Here is an 18633-nt window from a genome sequence, read left to right as displayed (position 1 = left end):
GCATTGTAGTGTTCAGGTTTAGGTCCACGAACAGCCTTTTTGAGCTACACTAAATAGTAAATACATGTGTTGTATCTTCTCTCTGAGACTGGATAAAAAATTTTAAGGGGCCTCCTGTGAAGGTGTACAGACAAACTTTTAGAGTAGCTGAGCTCTGACTCTAGATACGCCTGCTAAGGATTTTTATATCCATCATATTGATGATGTAGCTAAGGATATTGGGGAAGAAATCCTTTCGTTAATTTGCCTAGGCCATAAATCCTTATGCCTCACCTTGATAGTTTTTGGGCAGTACCTGTCTTGCTTTAAATAGCACAGGTCAAGGTTGGTCACCCAATGTGAGGGGTTTATGCAAGAAGTGTCCTTACTGTCTTTATTCCCCAGCACGATGGGTATTGAAAGAACTAACGACTATTTTCAAAGTATACTTAAATTTTATCCAAGCAGACAGGTACTTGCTCTGTAGTAGCTTTAGTCCCTCCATTGTAATTATTGTTGATATAAGGTGTTGTAATGGAAAGATGGATGTTCGGCACTGCTGAGAAATTCTAACCAGACCTTCCCTGTGCATTTTTGTTCTTGCAGCTCATCTGAATGGAGCTCCTTTCCAGCTGAATTCAGTCACCAGTGCACTGATTTCTGGTGTGGTCATTCTAGGAATCACAAGCATTTTCTTTTTTGTATGGTCCCTAACACTTCTGCACAGAAATTGGCCCAACAGCTCAATTTTGAGCGGCATCCGAAACCCAGTTTTCAACTGAAAGTGATGTACTTGCACTTTTTCTTTGGGGTTGCCTTTCTTGTTCATAAGATACATCACCACTAAAAAAAAAAGGGGGGGGGGGGGAGCGCAATATTCCAGCTATATCCAGCTGCTGTTCCAGCTATTCTCTATCTGCAGACTTGTTAGATGTTGTTGTGTAGGTAGGCAGCAGCAGTAGTATTGGTAACAATCCTAGGAAATTATGAGAATCTCAATTGTGTTTGTGATCAGACTGTGACATTATGCCCATGGGTGTGCTGACAATAGAGCTTGTGTCTCCAGCTTCCCGGTAAGTTCTTCAAGCTGAAGATGCTTAAGGTGAGAATCTTTCCAAGTATGCCATTCTTACGCAAAACCTGACACATGCAGAAACATTCCTAAAATCATATACACCTACTAAGATGAGGATCACTTCTATTTTGTCATGTTTTGTCACAAATTTGAAAAAACAATTGTAGCTCAGGAGGAGCTTGTTATTATCTGTCTTGGCTAAAAAGAGCCACTGAAAGACTTAGAACAAGAAGTGACTTTTGTTTATTACTAATTTGAAAGTATTTTCTTAAGATATGTCTTCAGTTGATTTGTGGTGATATCACAAAAAACAGGACAGAATTTGGCTGGTATCTTTGAGTTCAGGGCAAATTGCAGTTGGTCATGAACAATGTGGCAGTTTTAGAGGTGGAGAAACTTTTTTGCCAACAAAATCACTGAGTGAGAACATAAGTGAGTTTTAAATCTGATGTTCAGCAGAAAGCTAATTCTGCACAGAATCACCACAAACACAGTCTTCAGTCAAATTCTAACACTGGGAAATGCTCCAAGGGGAAAATGTATTTGTTCAGCCCCTGCCTCCCTGAAGAGGCAAGCAAATACAACCAACTAATGCCAAAACTTTCCCGATCTGAAATTATTTTGGAGCCTAATTTGGCAGTAGAATCTAACATCCCAATTTGTAAGGTCCAGTTTTGCCCTTTTTTTTTTGTAGTTCTGACTTTCCTGTCTATACAAAGAGTAGTAGATCAATGCTTATTTCTTCAGCAGATTTTCCCCATGGATTAGATTTCTTCATTGCATGGATAAGGGGAAGAGAGCAACTAGAAGAATACCAGGCCACAAGCAGTACCATACTGTTGACTCCAGTTATTCTGATAAAGACTTATCTGAAGTCAGTGTGAGTTACCAGGTGTCTTCAAACAGGTTCAGCTGTGTAGAATAGACAAAATCCTAGTACTAGAGAGGCCAAAATAGATTTGACATTAAGCTGGACTGGATAGACAGTTGGGATTTTGGTCACAGATTCAGCAGTTAATTTGGAATTTCATTTTTTCATGTACTGTACATATTGGCCCAGAAACACCTCATTAATATTTATCATCATCATCCTGTGTTAACAATGTCTGTATTTTCATTAATGTGACACAACTGGCTAATGATCAGGGCTCCTTGGCTCTCAAGACTGAATACATAGAGACTTGTTCTCAGATTTGTGATCCTGCAAATGCTGTATAAAGGCCTGTTGTTTGCAAAGTCAACTGTGCTCTAGTGTGGTATCCCTAACAACCAACACTGTACCTGTTTTCCTCCCGTCTTAATACCTCAGAAACATTTTTGCACTTCAGGGGTTAGGTCTGATGACATGTAAAACATGATTGTTTAATAAAATTATTTGAAACACTTCAGAATGAATGTTTTGTCTGAATTGTTCCCCCCCCCCCCCCCCCCAAATTGTTTATATGTGCATGCAGTAACCTCATTTCTACAAACATGAGAAATCAGTTTGGTTAAGAGCTTTCAATATAAAAGATAAATTAATAAAGGTCTGCTGGCCCTTGAAAAGCAGTGACAAAACTCTAGAGATTAATGTCCAAGTCTGGATAGAAATAAGCCTCAGATAATCTGTTGTAGTTTACTCATAGGCAACCACAGAAATTCTGTAAATGCAATTCATACTTCTTAGTTTTAGTTGAAAGTTTCCAGTGATGGAGCTAGTTACCATCCTCAGTAAGCTGTTAATTACTGTCCCTAGTACTTTCAAAAAGACTCCTCCAAATGTGAACATGCCCAAATTAACTTTCTAGTGATTAGAAGCTATTGTGCGTTGGTTAGACTGAGAGAGACCCCTTTCTAACAGAAATATTACATAATTTGCTTAAGACTGCAGGGAAATAGTAAATGTTACTGCAAAAAGTTGAAAAACACAAGTTGTTGGTATAGTATCATACCTGTCCTATTTCAGTTTCTATTTCTGGAAATAAATTTTATTGCTTTTATATAGGTAGAAGTAATTTACTGTAGTTAACAAACATGTCCACAAAACTTATAAATGTTTGGTTAGCCTGCTCCTAAAATTTTGTTACCCGATAATGTAAACTGTGATTTTCTTCTGTAAGGTAAAGATTTTGGAGCGGTTTGTTCTTGTGAAGAACCAGATTAGGTGGTGTCTAATGTTGTTTATCTTTTCCTCATGTGAAAATTATTAGGTACCAAAAGGTAAACTCAACATGCTGGTTGAGTTCGTGAAGAGGGTTCCTGCAGTCATCTGCGGGAGCAGATGCATCTTCATCTTACTGATGTATGATCACACGATGCATCTTCATAACTCACTGAGATAAATGCATCGAGGTGCATGTGGAGGTCATAACTCGTGACCTCACCCCTCTGAGTTTCGAGAAACAGCTTAAGCAGAGTCAGGGCAGATGTGCACAAAGGCTGCACCTTACTTATTCAAAGGCAGAACGTTAGGTGAGAGGGGAGGATAAGTGGCTTGAAAGTGTAAGTTATGTACTCCTGGTTCTTGAGATACTGGGTCTTAAATGGAGAAGTGAATTAAAAAGTGTGCTGTATATGAAGGAACCTTTAATCCAGATGTATAATCCACCCGGATACATAATGTGGGTCTCATAGGTTAAGTGAAACTAAATTAGTAAAAAAATATAATCTCCCCTAATAGAACCCCGTTCAGTAGTGGTTCCCATCACCCATGCTTAAACACTTTGCACAGAGGCCAGGTTTCTGCAGGTAAGCACAATGTACTGAACAGTTCCCAGGTTGGTGACCCAGATATGGGACAAACAGAACAGACACCAAATGACTCTAAGCTTGGTTTAAATCCAGTCAAATTTAATTAATCTGTACCAGTGTGGAAATACTTCTTGGCTTTGAAAGAAATAAAAGGAATATCTAGCTGGAGCTAAGCACACCGGTACTTGGGATAAATTCAGCTGATACTTGACAAACAGGTCTTTGCGAGGTAAGCTGGAAGTTAGTCAGGTTTTCCACTTCATTTGTCAGGCAATATTTCTTACTTTTGGTATCTCTTAGGCTCTACCAATATTTCAGAAGCAGCAGCCTTATGCTGTTAAGCTACTCATCCTTTCATCTGGAGGAGGCACAGGCAGGAGTATTGTGATAAACTAGGAAATGTTGCAAGCATGGCAGACTGGTCCTGCCTTAGGTTACACCTAGTCTTTATTTTAATGCCACTTGGACATTTCTAGTGCCTTTCAGGAAGAAAGATCATCACTTTTCTGGCAGGATGGAGGTAGAAGGGACACAGCAGAGTAGCTCTGCAGAGTTATTAGTGGCTAGACTGGTCGTTTGATACACAGTCAGTCTTTCCCATTCTTTAGGAGAATGTTTGTGCAATTTGGGAACAGATCCTTGGGGTGGTGGAATTGAAAGTGTAAGGGAGGAATATTCTTCATTGGGTGATTTTTCTCATGCAGATGATAAGCTAGTCACTGCTGGCAAACTTAGGAGGGTTGCTGGCCAGACAGATTTGAAATGCTGATGTTACATTTGTAACCTCTGCTTTTGGGCTTGTGGTGGAGTGTGGAAAGTACTTTCTGCTAAAGCAGGACCCATAGCAGTCCTTGTAACCAAGAAATGGCTTTTAGTAATAGCTCAGATGTTCTGATACTTTGCTTGCAATTTACAGCTGAAAGGGGAAATGAAATCTTCAGTGCTTTGGACTGACAACATGATAGTGGCTCCAGAAGTACAGCATCCTAGCCTGAGCAGCCATTAAATGGCGTCCATCCTTAACTGGTTTATTTATGCTCACAACTTAGGTCTCTGAGGGGCATTTATTAAACTCGCTTATTTTGCATAAGCATTTTAAAAAAGCTTACTTCAGCATGTTTTCAGCCAGTTTCCCTGGACTGGAGAACGAATGGGAAGAGGCTTGGTGTTCCTGCCAACAGTGCACCAAGCTTCCAGACAGGATGGAGAGGCTGGGTGATATCCACTACAGGTACTGCTCAGGGTGGGCGAGGCAATGCCTGCTGTGCTGACTGTTTTCTCCTCAGGGTTTTAATCCCTTGTCTCTTAATTCAAACTGATGTCTGTCTCCGTTTAGTTGCTTTATTATTCTTAGTAGGTGGTAACACCTGTCTACTCAGCAGCTGTTTTGAGAGACAGGAAGAGTTTTTGTGCTTTTTAAACTGTTCAGAATGCTTTTTTTTTCTTTTTTTTTTTTTTTTTTTTTCTTATGAAGTAAGTAAAATTCAGTGATCTGGGTTTATCAGTGTGTTCACAAGTTAATTTATGCAGCAGATACTCCTGATTTTTTTCTTCTCTCCAAATTGCAGTGAATGAGGATAAGTCCTGTTGATTCAAATGCTAATTTCATCGAGTTGAGTTAAGGCTAATTTAATTGAAGCATGAGTTGAGTGTGGGATCTGCACTGGCTGTTTCATTTGGCGCATACACGTACACATGTTCACCAGGTGTGTACGCTGTGTGAGATGTGTCGGGGTAAATGCTCGCAGCATGCCCGCAGTTAGCATCTTGTTTGCAGTGTTAAACCCTGCTGCTGGATGGCAGTGGCTGCACAGCTGAGTCCATGTCATGCGATGGAGTAACACCTGTGGGGCTTCCCTCCCTGCAAAGCATGGACCAGCACCATGACTAGTGTGGGTAGAGGCATGCAATGGGTGCCTTCTTGGCTGTGGGGCCCACTCCAGCGGCATTTTCTATGTGCTTTATAACTTGGCAAAGCAAGGACATAGTCTGGGTAATACTTGTGTTGTTCATTTCTGTTGCTACCCATTGATATTGCTGAGTAGTTTGTTTTACAGGCAAACACCGCAGACGTGACCTGATGGGAATGCTGATTACACACATTAATAGTGGGAAATCAGTGAGCAATCTCCTCTCTGGGTAATTGTGTTTGCTTGCATAAAGGAAGGCAGAGCAGTGAGAGCAGGAGGCGGTGGCGCTATGGACTGGGGCAGGAGAGAAGCGGCCCCTGCAGATTGAGGTGTCAAGGTGTTGGGGTACGGGGAAGAGACCTGGCTTTATTCCCTGCACGCAGTCACTTGGGATTCAAAGGCTAGTGCCTTTGTGATGTGATTAGACTTGGTTGCATTTTTTTGTGGTGCTTTTGGGGCAACCATGTGTCTGTTCTTGTCCTGGTGTGCTCCTGGGGTGGTTAGTGCATAGGGCAGGCTCTGTAGCATAAGCTAGGAAGTCCTGTGCCATCCTAGAAAGCATCCTGTTTTGATACTGAGCCTGAAACAAGATCACGAGTGGACAGAGTGAAATGTTAAGCACTCACTCATGTGCTTTCCTCTTGTTCAGATAACTTCTGCAGTAGGAATAGGCTTAGGCTTTGGTGACATTTCAATGTTTTCAGCATAGCTAGCTGCAAAATCTTTTATCAATACTTACAGAGGACTGCATTGGTATACAGCTCAGATAAGAACCTCTTCCTGGAGTTTTTATTAAATAAATTGCACTTAATAAAGGTGTTTCTAGCATATCAGGCCAAATCTGTGGATGTGGCTTGGCTCTTATATTAAATAATTTCAAAACAAAACTCAGACACAATTGGAGTAGGGCTCTGTTTCAATCACTACTCTAATTTCTAGTTTGTAGAATAGCAAGTGCTATGAGCTCATGATGGTGCTCTGCCTTTTTTTTTTTTTTTAAAGCATTTTTCAGTTATCTGCAAGCTCTTTAAATGTATTAGGTCCCCCAAAGGCTTCTCTCCAGACAGAACAACCTTCATTCCCTCAGCGTATCCCCCCAGGACAAGTTTTCCAGCCCCTGGCCATCTTCATGGCCATCAACTGGGCTTGTTCCAGTCAACTGTTGTTTTCCTACTATTGGGAGGACTGATACTAGGTGTGATCCAACAAGTGGTGAGTAGTGAGGGGAAAAATGCTTCCTTCAATCTGCTGGCCATCCTCCTGGTTATACAGACCCCTCCTCCCCCCCCAAGCTGTTCACCCACCCAGACCACAACAATCTAACTTGATTAGAAGAATACTGATGGAGATGATTTGGGAATGTTGCTAAAGCTGGGGTAAATGACACCTGCTTGGCACTCAATCACAGATCTAGTCATTTTAGCAGGTTGGTCAAGCACAATTTTACCCTTGGTAAATCCATATTTACTATTCCCAGTCACCACTACCTTTTTCTTGTGCCAAGAAATGAGTTCCACGTTTCTTGTGTGATTACTCCAAATGCCAAAAAGCACTTGGGATTCAACGCAGAAGGCCTGAGCCTTCTGCAAGAAGTGTACCTATGAAGCTTGTGTTTGAAGTTTGTTTCCCATCCGTCATTGCTTTGGATTGCCCTTGCTACCATTTCTCCATTTGTTCAGAGAGATTTTGCTGTCAGTTTCAGTTCCATGTCCCACTGTTCATGTATGATAGGGACAATGATGCTACGAAGTAAAAGTTTATTTAATCAGGAAATTAAATCAAAAATCCAGTCCTGACAGGGTACCGATACTGTAAAAACGAGGTTGGGAAATGGTTTGAGAAGGTCATGTGGATCAACCAGTTGACTCTGGTTTGACAGTTTAGACAGTGCTTCTGGATCAGTCCCTTCTTACACATAGCTGGGTTGAACTGACAGATTAAAGAGAGCATGTGCTCTGTGCCTTAATTCTTAGCCTTGCTAATGACCCCTGTCTGCTCAAACCAAAGGTTTAATCCTTGGCACTATTCCTGGTGCAGCTTTGCCCCACTGTGTCTGTCTGATGTTATTCTGACCTGGCCTGCTTCTCTAGGATTGCTTGGCACTGTAACCTCATGCATTCCCATGGGTGCAGTTAGCTCTTGCTGCTCCATGGGCGGGTGGATGCCTGCCTTGGCCATCACTCTGCTGCTTCTGTCCAGCAGTCCTGGTGTAACCCTGGGTCATGACCACCAAGGGAGCTGTGACAGCTCTGCCTACGCTGTACTTCTGGCTCTGAATGCCAGTGCCCTCCCTTCAGTGGTGGGGAATGGTCATGCCAAACTGGTGGCTGCTGCTTTCTCAATTTCTGTTTACCCAGGATGGGGCATATGGGACCAGACTGACAGTAACAAAAGCGTACACGGACTAACAGTCTAGAAAATAAGTTCTCATTTTGGTACATTTCAAACTTACTGCTCCTCCAGGTAAGTTTTCAGCAAATAAATCCTGATGCTCAATATATTGAACCTGGACTTGCTGTTGTCATCATACTGGAGGGAAGAAATAGGAGCATGAAGGAACCAAAATTTAAGCAACAGCACAACCTTATGCTAATATTTTTGCATTTACCTCAAAATTGAAAATAAACTGATTTCCATTTGCTTCAGTATCATTTTTGTCTATTCTGTTCTGGACTGAGTTGCACAAAAAAGTTGCACAGAAATATCCTTTGATTTACCTGGATGTAAAACCAGCATGAGGGCCCTTTACAGTTAATAAAATAAAGCAAGCAGGCTAGTTGCATTCTCAGAAGACAGCCCTCTTATGTATTTCCTCAGCTGTTTGTTCATATAATTTGTAAAGGCTTCCTCTGATGTTGCAGAGGCTATTTGCTATTCTTATTGTTTTATGAGTTTTGCAGAGGAGAAAATCTGAAGAGACTCTTACATCCCGCTTCTTGTTTCTGTTTCTGTGATTGACTGGCTTAATTCCGCTTATAGGTGTGCTGGGGCTGCCAATAATCTCCTTTAAGGTGGGTATGGAGATCGCTTGTCTTGTCCTGCCTGCAGACAAAGAAGCTGAGGCTTGCTGCTGTTTGTACTCTCTCAAAACAGCTTTCCCCCATGAGAAATACATCTGTAATGACTGCAAGGTAGTGGATATACAACGGAATAGCTAATGGTATCCATACCAATGGATTCAATGTGGTAAAAACCACCCAGCCTCTCAAATAGTTGCCTCACAAATGAATCCCGTTTGAATTGCTGAATGAAACATTGAAACATGTATTTTACAGAGACATGTAAATTTTGTGGTGCAAGCTGTGTGCTTGCTTTTCCTCATTCTTTTCATTCTGTTAATGATTCCCTTTCCTCTGACACTTTAGTTTCCTACCTCAGAAGTTCTCTGAAACCTCTTTCCTTCTCTATTATTCACCTTTCAATATCTTCCTCAGATTGTTAAAGTTTTTTACCCTCTAAGTTGTGCTATAGCTCACTGGTGTCCCTAGTGCTTCTGATTCTCTGCTGTTTTTAAAGAAGTTAGGGAACAGCTGGAAAAGTACCTAAGAAAGAAAATGATAAGCAGCAATCTCAATGTTATTTCATTGTTGCTTGATGTCCCTTGACTATGTATTTGCTGAAGGTGTACCGATGAAAGCCATTTTTTGCAAAGTAGTTTTTGGGTAGGTTTTTCTTTGGAAAAAAATTGTACATCCTTCCAGCTTGGCTGGAACACCTCTTCTGCTTTCCTAGACTATAAAGCTTGCTTTAGGACTGAAGTCTATCTGCGTTTTACATTTTATTGTAACTTGCTGACTTAGCTAGTCAGAGATTCTTCCAGTGAAAGATGAATGTGGAGGACTGGTGTGCAGAGAACACATGAATTGTGAAGATTGTAAGGACAGCTCAGAATTTGTTCTCACTTTATTCACTCAGTCATCTGAAGAGCTATGCTGCTTCAAAATCAGGGAGAGACAAGGGATTTCATTGACATGGGTCTGGTTTGGGTGAGTAGGAGATGGTTTTAGGATTACTCTGCATATTGTAGCACATGTCTCAGCTAAGTGTCTGTAAGGAAAGCTGAGGTATAAGGTTGCTGTTTGGGAGCCGTGCTGTGGTGACTGCCTGCCTTCATCAGCTCCCATGGCTGGGTAGGACACCTGGCATAGGGTAGCTACCAGAAGATAACTGAAATGCTGTAAAACACTCAGCTTCATGTGTGAAGTCCTCCTGAAGCAACATGAGGACAATTTGCCTGCTTTCCTAAGTGTCTCTATTATGCCTTCTATTACACTTGAATAAATCAGAGCATCTTGTACAGGATCTTCCTTGAAAAGCATATCTCAAGGACAGTGAATGCTTAGCACTGAATTAGATCATGACAGAGAAGTGGGAAGGAACCAGCATTAAGATCAATGAGCAAGAATGAAGAGAGGTTTTGCAAGTGAAGGATGAAAATGCATCAGGCCCAGATGTTTTTTCTGAATCCAGACTGGAATTGCCTTAAGCATGTGCTACAGCACTTTCCAGCTACGGGCATGTCAGAGAGGTAGGTTATAGCCAGGGACAACAGTGCTCTGAAGTCTACGTGTTTATTTTCCTGACTGCAGAGGAAGGTGTGACAACAGTAAGCTAGCAATATTATGATTGAGTACACAGCCGCAGTCAGATTTTAGCAGATGGGCTATTAGAGAGATTAGATTCACACAAATGAAGTAAAACATACAGCATATCAGGAATTTATGTATCTATACATAAAGAGATGACTTAAAATTCTTGACTTTATCTCTTGGTTTCTGTTGAAAGATGTGGAGCTGTTGTCCTGCAGTCCAACAACAGCTCAATACCTCTTTTCTACTGGGACTGTCTCATTCCACAAGCGGTGGGAGGATCCAGAGCCCTGCAGCTAATATCCATCTTGGTATTTTATATCATGTCTGTCAATCTTTAGAGTATTGAACAAGGCCATTTCACATCACCCAGATTAGTTCTGAGAAAATGACTTTGTGCTGCAGAGTAGTATCATGCTTTGCTTTTATAATACTGTACTTTGTACTGCAATATTGTGAGAATCTTTTCTCTTATGACATGGCAACATCATTTGTGTTTTTTTTTTTCAATGGTCAAAGACTGGGCAGATGCCCTTTATTACCTGCATAATAAGCTCCTTGGTGGTGGCAAGGAGGAATAAGTTGCTTTTTCAGGGATAGTGACAGAGCAGTTAAAAAGCCAGCAGCAAGTGCAAAAAGATGCTTCCTTTTATATTAAGTACTTTCATTCAAAAGAGGCAATCTTAGGAAGCCTTTTGAAGTGAATAGCACCATTTTGACTGTCTACACAGAATATGTTCATGTTCAGGCCCATCCTTCTGAAACTGGCCCCTAGAGCGAACTCTTTCAAGGTAGGCATCACTCTGGCTTGGAGTAAAGGCAGGAAAGCTGCTGCTGAAAGTAACTGCCAACGAAATACTGATAAGTGGCAGGTATGAGCTCCTTGGCAGATCTCCCTCAATGAATACAGGTTTATGAGGAATTAGTTGTATTGTTTTGATTTTCTGATCTGCTGTCAATAATCTGTGAAGATGTTTGCTTTGTACCTTTAGTTAATACAGAAACTTGACTTGTTGATGTGCTTATGTGCAGAATGGCCTGTGGTCTGCTTGAGCTTGTTTTTGACAGACTTGGGAATTGCTGTTCTTGCTGTCCTTGTTTCACAGCTAAATCGTTGGGTCCAGGTGCTCCCTGCATCTGTCTTGCAGAGCCTCAGGTCTGACCACGATTTCTGAAGTCAGGTATCTTGTCTGAGATCAAGTGGGATGTAGCATCACTGTTATGTTAGTGTTTTGGAATTGCTGCCATACCTTAGGTTAAAAACAAGACTGCCAGAAATCTAGTAGTTGCAGCAGCTTCTTGACTGTTCTGTTGCAGATGGAGGTTGTCTGGTGTCCAAAACCAGTCTCCGCTGGTTTTTTCTGCTTTATCTTCTGGTGGGAGTGAGGCTCAGGACCTGTGAAGTTATACAAAGAAGTGAGGCGAGATCTTTCATTCTCAGAAGGCTCTGCTGTACCCACCAAATAGTTTAGTTAACTGTCTATATATGGGATTTAAGTATTTTTGTTTTGCATTTATTTTTTTCTTGCGCGATGCTTTTTCAAATGATTTACTAAACATCCAAATGCTTTTTTCAAATGATTTACTAAACCTCCCTTTAGAGGAAACTGAAGAAATCTTGAAACTGTCAGACCAATAATCCCTTTGTACTCAGATTGAAGGAGTGACTAAGGATGATGTGCAGGTGCCTAAGCATAGACCTCTAGTGACATTTTAGTCATGCTGGAATATCCTGCCTGGTCTCTGTTTTCCACTCCATAAAGATGATCGTCTCCTGTAGGCTGTGTGGCAGATGTCTTGCTCACACTAATGCACTAAATGTGGGTGTTTAACTGTCTGAGACGATCACCAGCTCTTCATTCATATTACAGTTCAGTTGCTAAAGAGTAGCATGAACAGATATCGAGAGTACTGATTCTCAGTTCAGTGAAGGATACTGGCACCACATACATGCTCATCCCCATGAGGTCACGAAGACAGGCAGCATAGGAAGGGCTGTGTATAGTAATGTCAGAGGATGTAAAAAGCATTCATTATTTACCTTGAAACAGAGAATGGAAGAGAATTCAGTGCAAAGCACTGATGAAATAAAAAAAACACGAAGAGAATTCCTACACTGTTGTTCTTGTCTCTCTTATTCATTTCAGGGTCAATTAGAGAGTGCATTTGGCCTTTTTAGTCTGCAAGTCTGAAGGGTGTTGTGGAGTGCCTCCAGGAGTAAGGAGATGTTGAGGCAGAATGCTAAGGAACTTTCAGCAATTAAGACAAATGCTACTGCATGTGCCTGGACACCGAGGGTCAACTCAGTTTTCTTCTGTGTTACCAGATATGGTGGTTGCAAAGCAGCTCGCCACAGCAGTCACTGGGCTGTGCAGAGCAAGGAGCTGCAGACAGCTGGACTCCTTAAAATATAAGCAGAGAGCCTCAGGGACATTGGGTGATAACCTCTGGTTTGGTGTTGTTTCTTGTGCTTATCTGTTTGACCTTGAAAGACATTAGATAACCCACAAGTTTATTGCAAATCACACTACTTTGCTCATATTCTTGATGTCCTCTGTGAGAATGGCAGGTGAAAAAAGTATGGACCTGTTAATATCTTCAGACATTCCCTGCAAAGGAGGGAACAACGTCTCCTTCTATGTGAGAGGAGACAGGAATATTGTTTTATTTGTAAGATGGTGAGAGGGGAAGGGTAGGAGAACAAAAAGCCTCAGTGACATCACAGACTTAATCCATGCTTAGGCATAACATGGAGGGTATTGTAGAAGGAAAAAATAGAAATATCCTAGGGATAAATGACACAAACCCACTAACCTCCTGAAGCATCAACTTATGAGAAACTCAGGAGTGTTTTTTAAAAAAATCTTCACTCTTCTTATTTTCTTATTTCTTATAACAGTTATCTATCAGCAGATATAGCAAATTCAGTATTGCTTTTGTGATAAGGCATTGATATCTTAGGAAATTGCTTCTGTGTTTTTTTTTTTTTTTTTTTTTTCTCCTGTGGTAGAGAGATTCCTTTTATGTTAACCAAGACCTGGCAGTGATTGATACTTGGAAGGAAGAAGTGACGTGAATAGTCGGAGCTGCAGTGACCTACTTCTCATAATAGCTTGATAAGAAGCTTTATAATGGATTGTTCTTCTGAAGAGCTGTATCTTCCAAAAACATGTGCTTCATGGGAATTTTAATCTCATCTCTGCCCCTTCCTACCTAACAAAACGTGAAAATATAAAGATTTCCCAATGAGTGAGTTTACAAAACTGCTTGAAATGAGTTAAATTGTGCAGGAAGCATGTCCTGACTGATAAGTCAAAACGTGAGAAATGCTATCATGTCACACTGCGCTAACTCTCATTAGGGTCAGGCACAGAGGTGGTGGTGTGTGTCTGGGACTTGACACATCATTTCTGCTCAGATTGCTTCTGTCTTCTGCTGCTGGTTTGGAGAAGTTCCTCAGCTGCCAGCCTCCAGCTCTGTGCCTCCTGCCTTCCTGGTCCTCATTGTTTTCTTCCTTACTTTTTCTTCCATGCCCTACTTTCTTCTCTTTCCTTCTCTCTTAAATAATGTGTCTTCCCTGCTTCTGCAAACCCAGCATAAAGATGAGTTTATATTCCTTTACTGCTAACTTTAAATTGTCTTAATTTTGAGAGGAAAAATGTGGTCTAGAAATTGCTTTGAGTAGAGAGAAACCACAACATGGACAAAATGTATTAAATAGATTACAGGCAAAATAAGGAAAAGCTGAGCATATAAAATCTGGACTTTCCCAACTTCATGATTTTTTTTTTTTTTTATCAAATAAAGCTAAATAGATCTTCTTAAAATTAACTTTTTAGTAGTTTAAAATGGAGGCTGTTTTTGTCAATAACTAACTTCTACGTAAAAATAAAATGCAGTGGGTTTAAGACAATGATCTTTTGGCTGCTTTTCAAATCAATAGGAATAAATGAGGCATTTCCACAGTTATTTTTTCCATTGAAATTAAGCGACATTTCACTCAGGAATAATTTCATGGAAGTAAGCTGCTACAATTAGAAGTAACTTAGGTTAGTGATGATCCACTTCACAAAAACAACCTTTCCCCAAAACAGGACAGAAAAAATCCCTCTCCCCAGTAAAAATAATCATACAGAACCAAAAAACAACAACAACCCTTTGTGCTTGTTCATTTGAATAGAGGAAAAAAAATCAAATTGATATTAAAGTTTTTCTGTGTTGAAAAAATCCACCCTCACAGGAATCAAGTTAACTAATGGAAAAGCTATTTTTCTGCCAAGAGGCCGCATCATTAAACTGGGAATTAGACAAATGAGATCCTAATGCATTCTAACAAAAACAATATATTTCTCCTCTCATTCTAAAACCCTGTGGTCTTGCATTTGTACTTTAGCTACCAGCTCAGTTATAATTGCTCACCTTATAACTCCTTCTGACACTTAGACCTAGAGCAGATTGTGTTACAAGAGTATAGATGTATTCGGAATGCATGAAGTATTTTCCAGTTATTCTAGAACTAGTTCAGGAAATGTAAAATGATTTTGAATGGCTCTTCAACCATTGAAAATATGTATCTGTTAAGCATTTTAGGTATATTACGCATATCTTGCTATTCTGCATTTTTCCATTAAAAATAGGTGTTTTGAAAAGTAAAGGCAATATGCAGAAATAACGTTTTTTCATGTAACAGCTCTGTTCCTTGAATGTGCCCAGCCATATTAATTTTCTTCTGAGAGTAAAACTGAGTGTTATTGCTATTATTTCTTTTACTTGCAGCTAATGTTGCAGAAAAAGCCATTGAATGCTGAGCCAGACCCTTTTCTCACTCCTGCCCCATTGGCTCTGGCCATTTTACTGAATTCAGGTTTCAGAAGCCTTGCTGACAATGTGTTGACTGAAAAAGAGCTTGCTTAGCCTTTGAGTCGTGAGGTGGATTTGGATACCCATCGGCTGGAGGCTGTGAGAGGTAGGGGAAACTGGTGAAAGGGGAACTCCCTTATCTTGTAAATAAGTCAGATTTAATTTGTGGATTGTGTTTAGATGGGAATGCCTCCTACAGGATCACTGTTACAAAAGCCACTGTTCAGTTCTCATGTCTGCATGACAGCAGTGTTAAACCATCCTTCCTAGCTGTGCTAATATATATGCACGATGCATTTAAGACTTCCTCCTATTTGTTTTCTGTTGCTTAAGCAAATCTGTTGTTTGATATCCCTGCTGCAGTTTTGGTTACCCTATTTAAAATGTTTTTTCTGATATGCACAGTTCGTGTAAAGTCCTTGGGATTTGCTTATTTCTGTAACTTTACTAGTATTTCCTGCAGGATGATATTGGAAAGCTTTCAAGTAGAAAACCAATCCACGTACTGCTTGAGCAACATGGGTAAATGGCCCTATTAAACACTGTACGAGAAATGCTAGTGAATTTTTAATTCTTCTTGCAAATCTGAGCAGGGTTGCTTTTCCAGTGAGATGAAGGATTTGAAAAACCTGTTGCTGAAGGTAATGTGAGCAAACAATCTACAGTGGAAATTTTGCCCTTGCTTTTTCTCACTTCTTGTTTGTTGCTTTCTGACACCACCACCTCACTGTTGGTGTTCCTCTGAGCTGTGGCAAGTAGATATGGATGCATCCTGCAGCTCCTTTCCTCAGCAGGCTTGCTCTTTTCTGGTACCTGCTCTGAGGAACAGCACCAGGATGGTGCCTTCCAGAATCCCTGCTCCTCCAAAGGCTGCCAAGGAGAAGCCTTTGCTCTAATGCTTTGTGGAGTGTGCTCTTTGTAGCAAATACAGACAGAACTTGATCCACAAACACAAGCAAAGTGTGCCACTGGAGAGCACATTAGGCATACTGATTAGTTGGTCATGTGTGCTGGTCTGCCAAGTACTCGTCTGAACTTGCTTTTCTTTTTCTTTTTCTTTTTTTTTTTTTAATTTAGATAGTTGTGTTGCTCTTTGAGGTGATGAGAGAAGGTGATGAATTAAAGAGGGTTTGGAAGGCAAAAGGAAAACACAAATATTTCATGGATTCATGTAGTACTGGTAGCAAGCACATATATGGAGTCCACTGAAGAAAGGTATTTCCTTTTATTTGTTGGGAGGCAAAAATGAAAGATCAAATGTGTGTTCAAGTCATGGCCTGTCAGTGTAATTGAGGCACCGAGCATAGCCTTCAGCTGTGTCTAGGGTGTGTGTGTGAATGGAGACAAAATGCAAATGTGGATTTTAAACCTTTTACTCCCCACTTTTCCCTGCTCGTGGTGTCAAATCCAATCTAAGACTTCAGTCTGGCTTGCAACAGGGCTGCTCACACTTTCCTTACTCATTGAGACTGCAAGGGCTGGGGGTTTCATTATATCATTGCTAAAATAGATGAGGCATTGTGGCTGGTGTCTACCAACTTCTTACTCACCAGCTGTCGGCACGCAGGTGAACTCCTCTGATATTATTTGTAGTTTCTGTTTTTCAAATGTTTGCTAAATGTTATTTCCCCCTACACTATACTGAGTTGTGCAAAACATAACAGTATGCTTTGTGCAGTGGATTGGAGAAGTTTTCCATTTGTTTCCTTCTGCACTGAGTCAGAAGTGAAGCTCTTGGCTTGCTTTGTCATGCTTCATCTATCACAATAGAAACAGAAAATGTTTCATGGTCTTACTCAACCCAAATATAAGCATGGAAATTGCCAGCTAATTACCATCAATATCAAGTCATTTTCTCCTATACAGTAGTTATATTTGTTTATTATGTATGTTTATTGTACCCTTCTGGCCAGTGCTCATGATCAATACCCATAAAGGAAGCGGATGTAGAAAAGTCAGTGTCTGACTAGCAAAGCACAGTCAGAATAACTGTAGCTGAGTTCAGCCTAAGAAACGTAATGTGATAGTATTTTCAGCTTTGTCTTGGGTTCTCAAGTATAAAACTCTCTTGAATATCTGAAGGCAAAGGCCTTCAGCTTGTGAAATAATGTAAAAATATAAAATTGGTTTAGTTCTCAGGAGTAGTGTTGGAATTCATGTTTCACTTGCTAGTCTTCTGGTATAGCTCTGAACATGAGTCTTCCTTTTCATTCCTGGTCTTTATCCACGGGCAGTTTTGCCAGCTCTGTGTTGCTATACATCCACTCGTATTTGTTGCTAAGAAATCTCTTTTCCTGGAGTTTGGTTAGGTGAGAAACTCAGGCTCGGCTTAGAAGGTTCCCAGTAGTCTTAGTGGTAGAGCAGATTTTGAAAAAGTGATTCCCTGAGGGCTTGAAGGCTGAAAGAATGGATGTCAGAGGTATTATTTTTCAAACTTTGTGCATGCTAATGGGGGATGTGTTTTTTCCTTGCCTGAGGAAGGCAGTACTACCTTAAAATGCTTGACCCAATTCTTCTTATGATGAAAATACTGTTATTTTGTTGTGTTAGCAGTAAAGACATATTGGTACTACGGCTTGTGAATCTGCATTTTGGGTGCAAAATTGTCTGTTGCTGTTGTGGAACTATGCAATCCTGCACCCATGTGGGAGGTGTTTCCTCCCTTCTCTGGCAGTTATTTCCCACCAATTGTGCTGGCTTTGGACAAAATGTCTTCACATATGGGTTGCTTTAGGATGGACAAAGTAACTTCTGTTCTACTAAAGTACCTCATGCTGCAATAGGTATGGTGAGATGCATCCATTCAACCATTGGTCAACCTTGATACTTTTGCTCTTGTCAGTTAATCAATAAATTCTCTGCCTACACCCCAGAATATTGTCTGGCAAAATGGCCGATTCCTGCATCAGCTGTAAACGGATATTGTGAAAAGACAGTGAAACCGTGATCCTTGGTCACTGAATCGATATTCAGCTTTTGTTGCACCTGACTGGTCCTAGAAAAAGTGACTCAGGACCCTGCCTGACTCTTCATTAGAGGGCTGATATGGAAGAGAGGTCAGATATGGGCTGTACTTTTTGTTTACCCACATATGTAATGGGGCCAACAGTGTATATCCCTGTTGTTCGATGTTTGGCTCATGTTCTTTTCCATGAGGTGGGGCATTCATGCCCAGAGGTTGACTCATTTGAGAAGGCTTCACATGCAAGACAGTTGACAGGACTGAAGCCTAAATTGTTTTAATCTATGATCAGAAAGACTTTAATGAAATTCCCTGAAACTTTGCTGAATTTCAGCGGGGTCTGAGCCTTTAATTAAGGTATGTCTCTACAGCTATTAAGAGCTGTCTAAACTTCCCCCCCCTTGAGGTCATGGAAGGAGGGATGGTCCAGAAAACATGTATATACAAGGGTATAGCAAATAAATTCTGCTTAAGGATGTCTTGCTCAGATGCAATCACACAAGAAGTCATCTAAACAATTTCCAGAGC

The 18633-nt window shown here is 40.7% G+C and overlaps 1 protein-coding gene across 5 annotated transcripts in view; it reads left to right on the top strand.

The window, feature by feature from the left end:
* ZPLD1 (zona pellucida like domain containing 1) overlaps positions 1–2445 on the top strand; it is a 108966-nt gene extending 106521 nt beyond the window's left edge. For all 5 annotated transcript variants that reach the window (XM_035540618.2, XM_035540615.2, XM_035540619.2 and 2 more), the window contains one exon: positions 586–2445. In XM_035540618.2, coding sequence (XP_035396511.1) covers positions 586–761 — 176 coding nt within the window. In that variant the 3' untranslated portion in view covers positions 762–2445. The remainder of the gene's footprint in view (positions 1–585) is intronic.
* Positions 2446–18633: the final 16188 nt, after the last annotated feature.

This window comes from Cygnus atratus, chromosome 1 (genome assembly GCF_013377495.2).
Source record: "Cygnus atratus isolate AKBS03 ecotype Queensland, Australia chromosome 1, CAtr_DNAZoo_HiC_assembly, whole genome shotgun sequence".
NCBI lineage: Eukaryota > Metazoa > Chordata > Aves > Anseriformes > Anatidae > Cygnus > Cygnus atratus.
The sequence above is the reverse complement of the archived record's forward strand: the minus strand, read 5'-3'. Positions and strand labels throughout refer to the sequence as shown.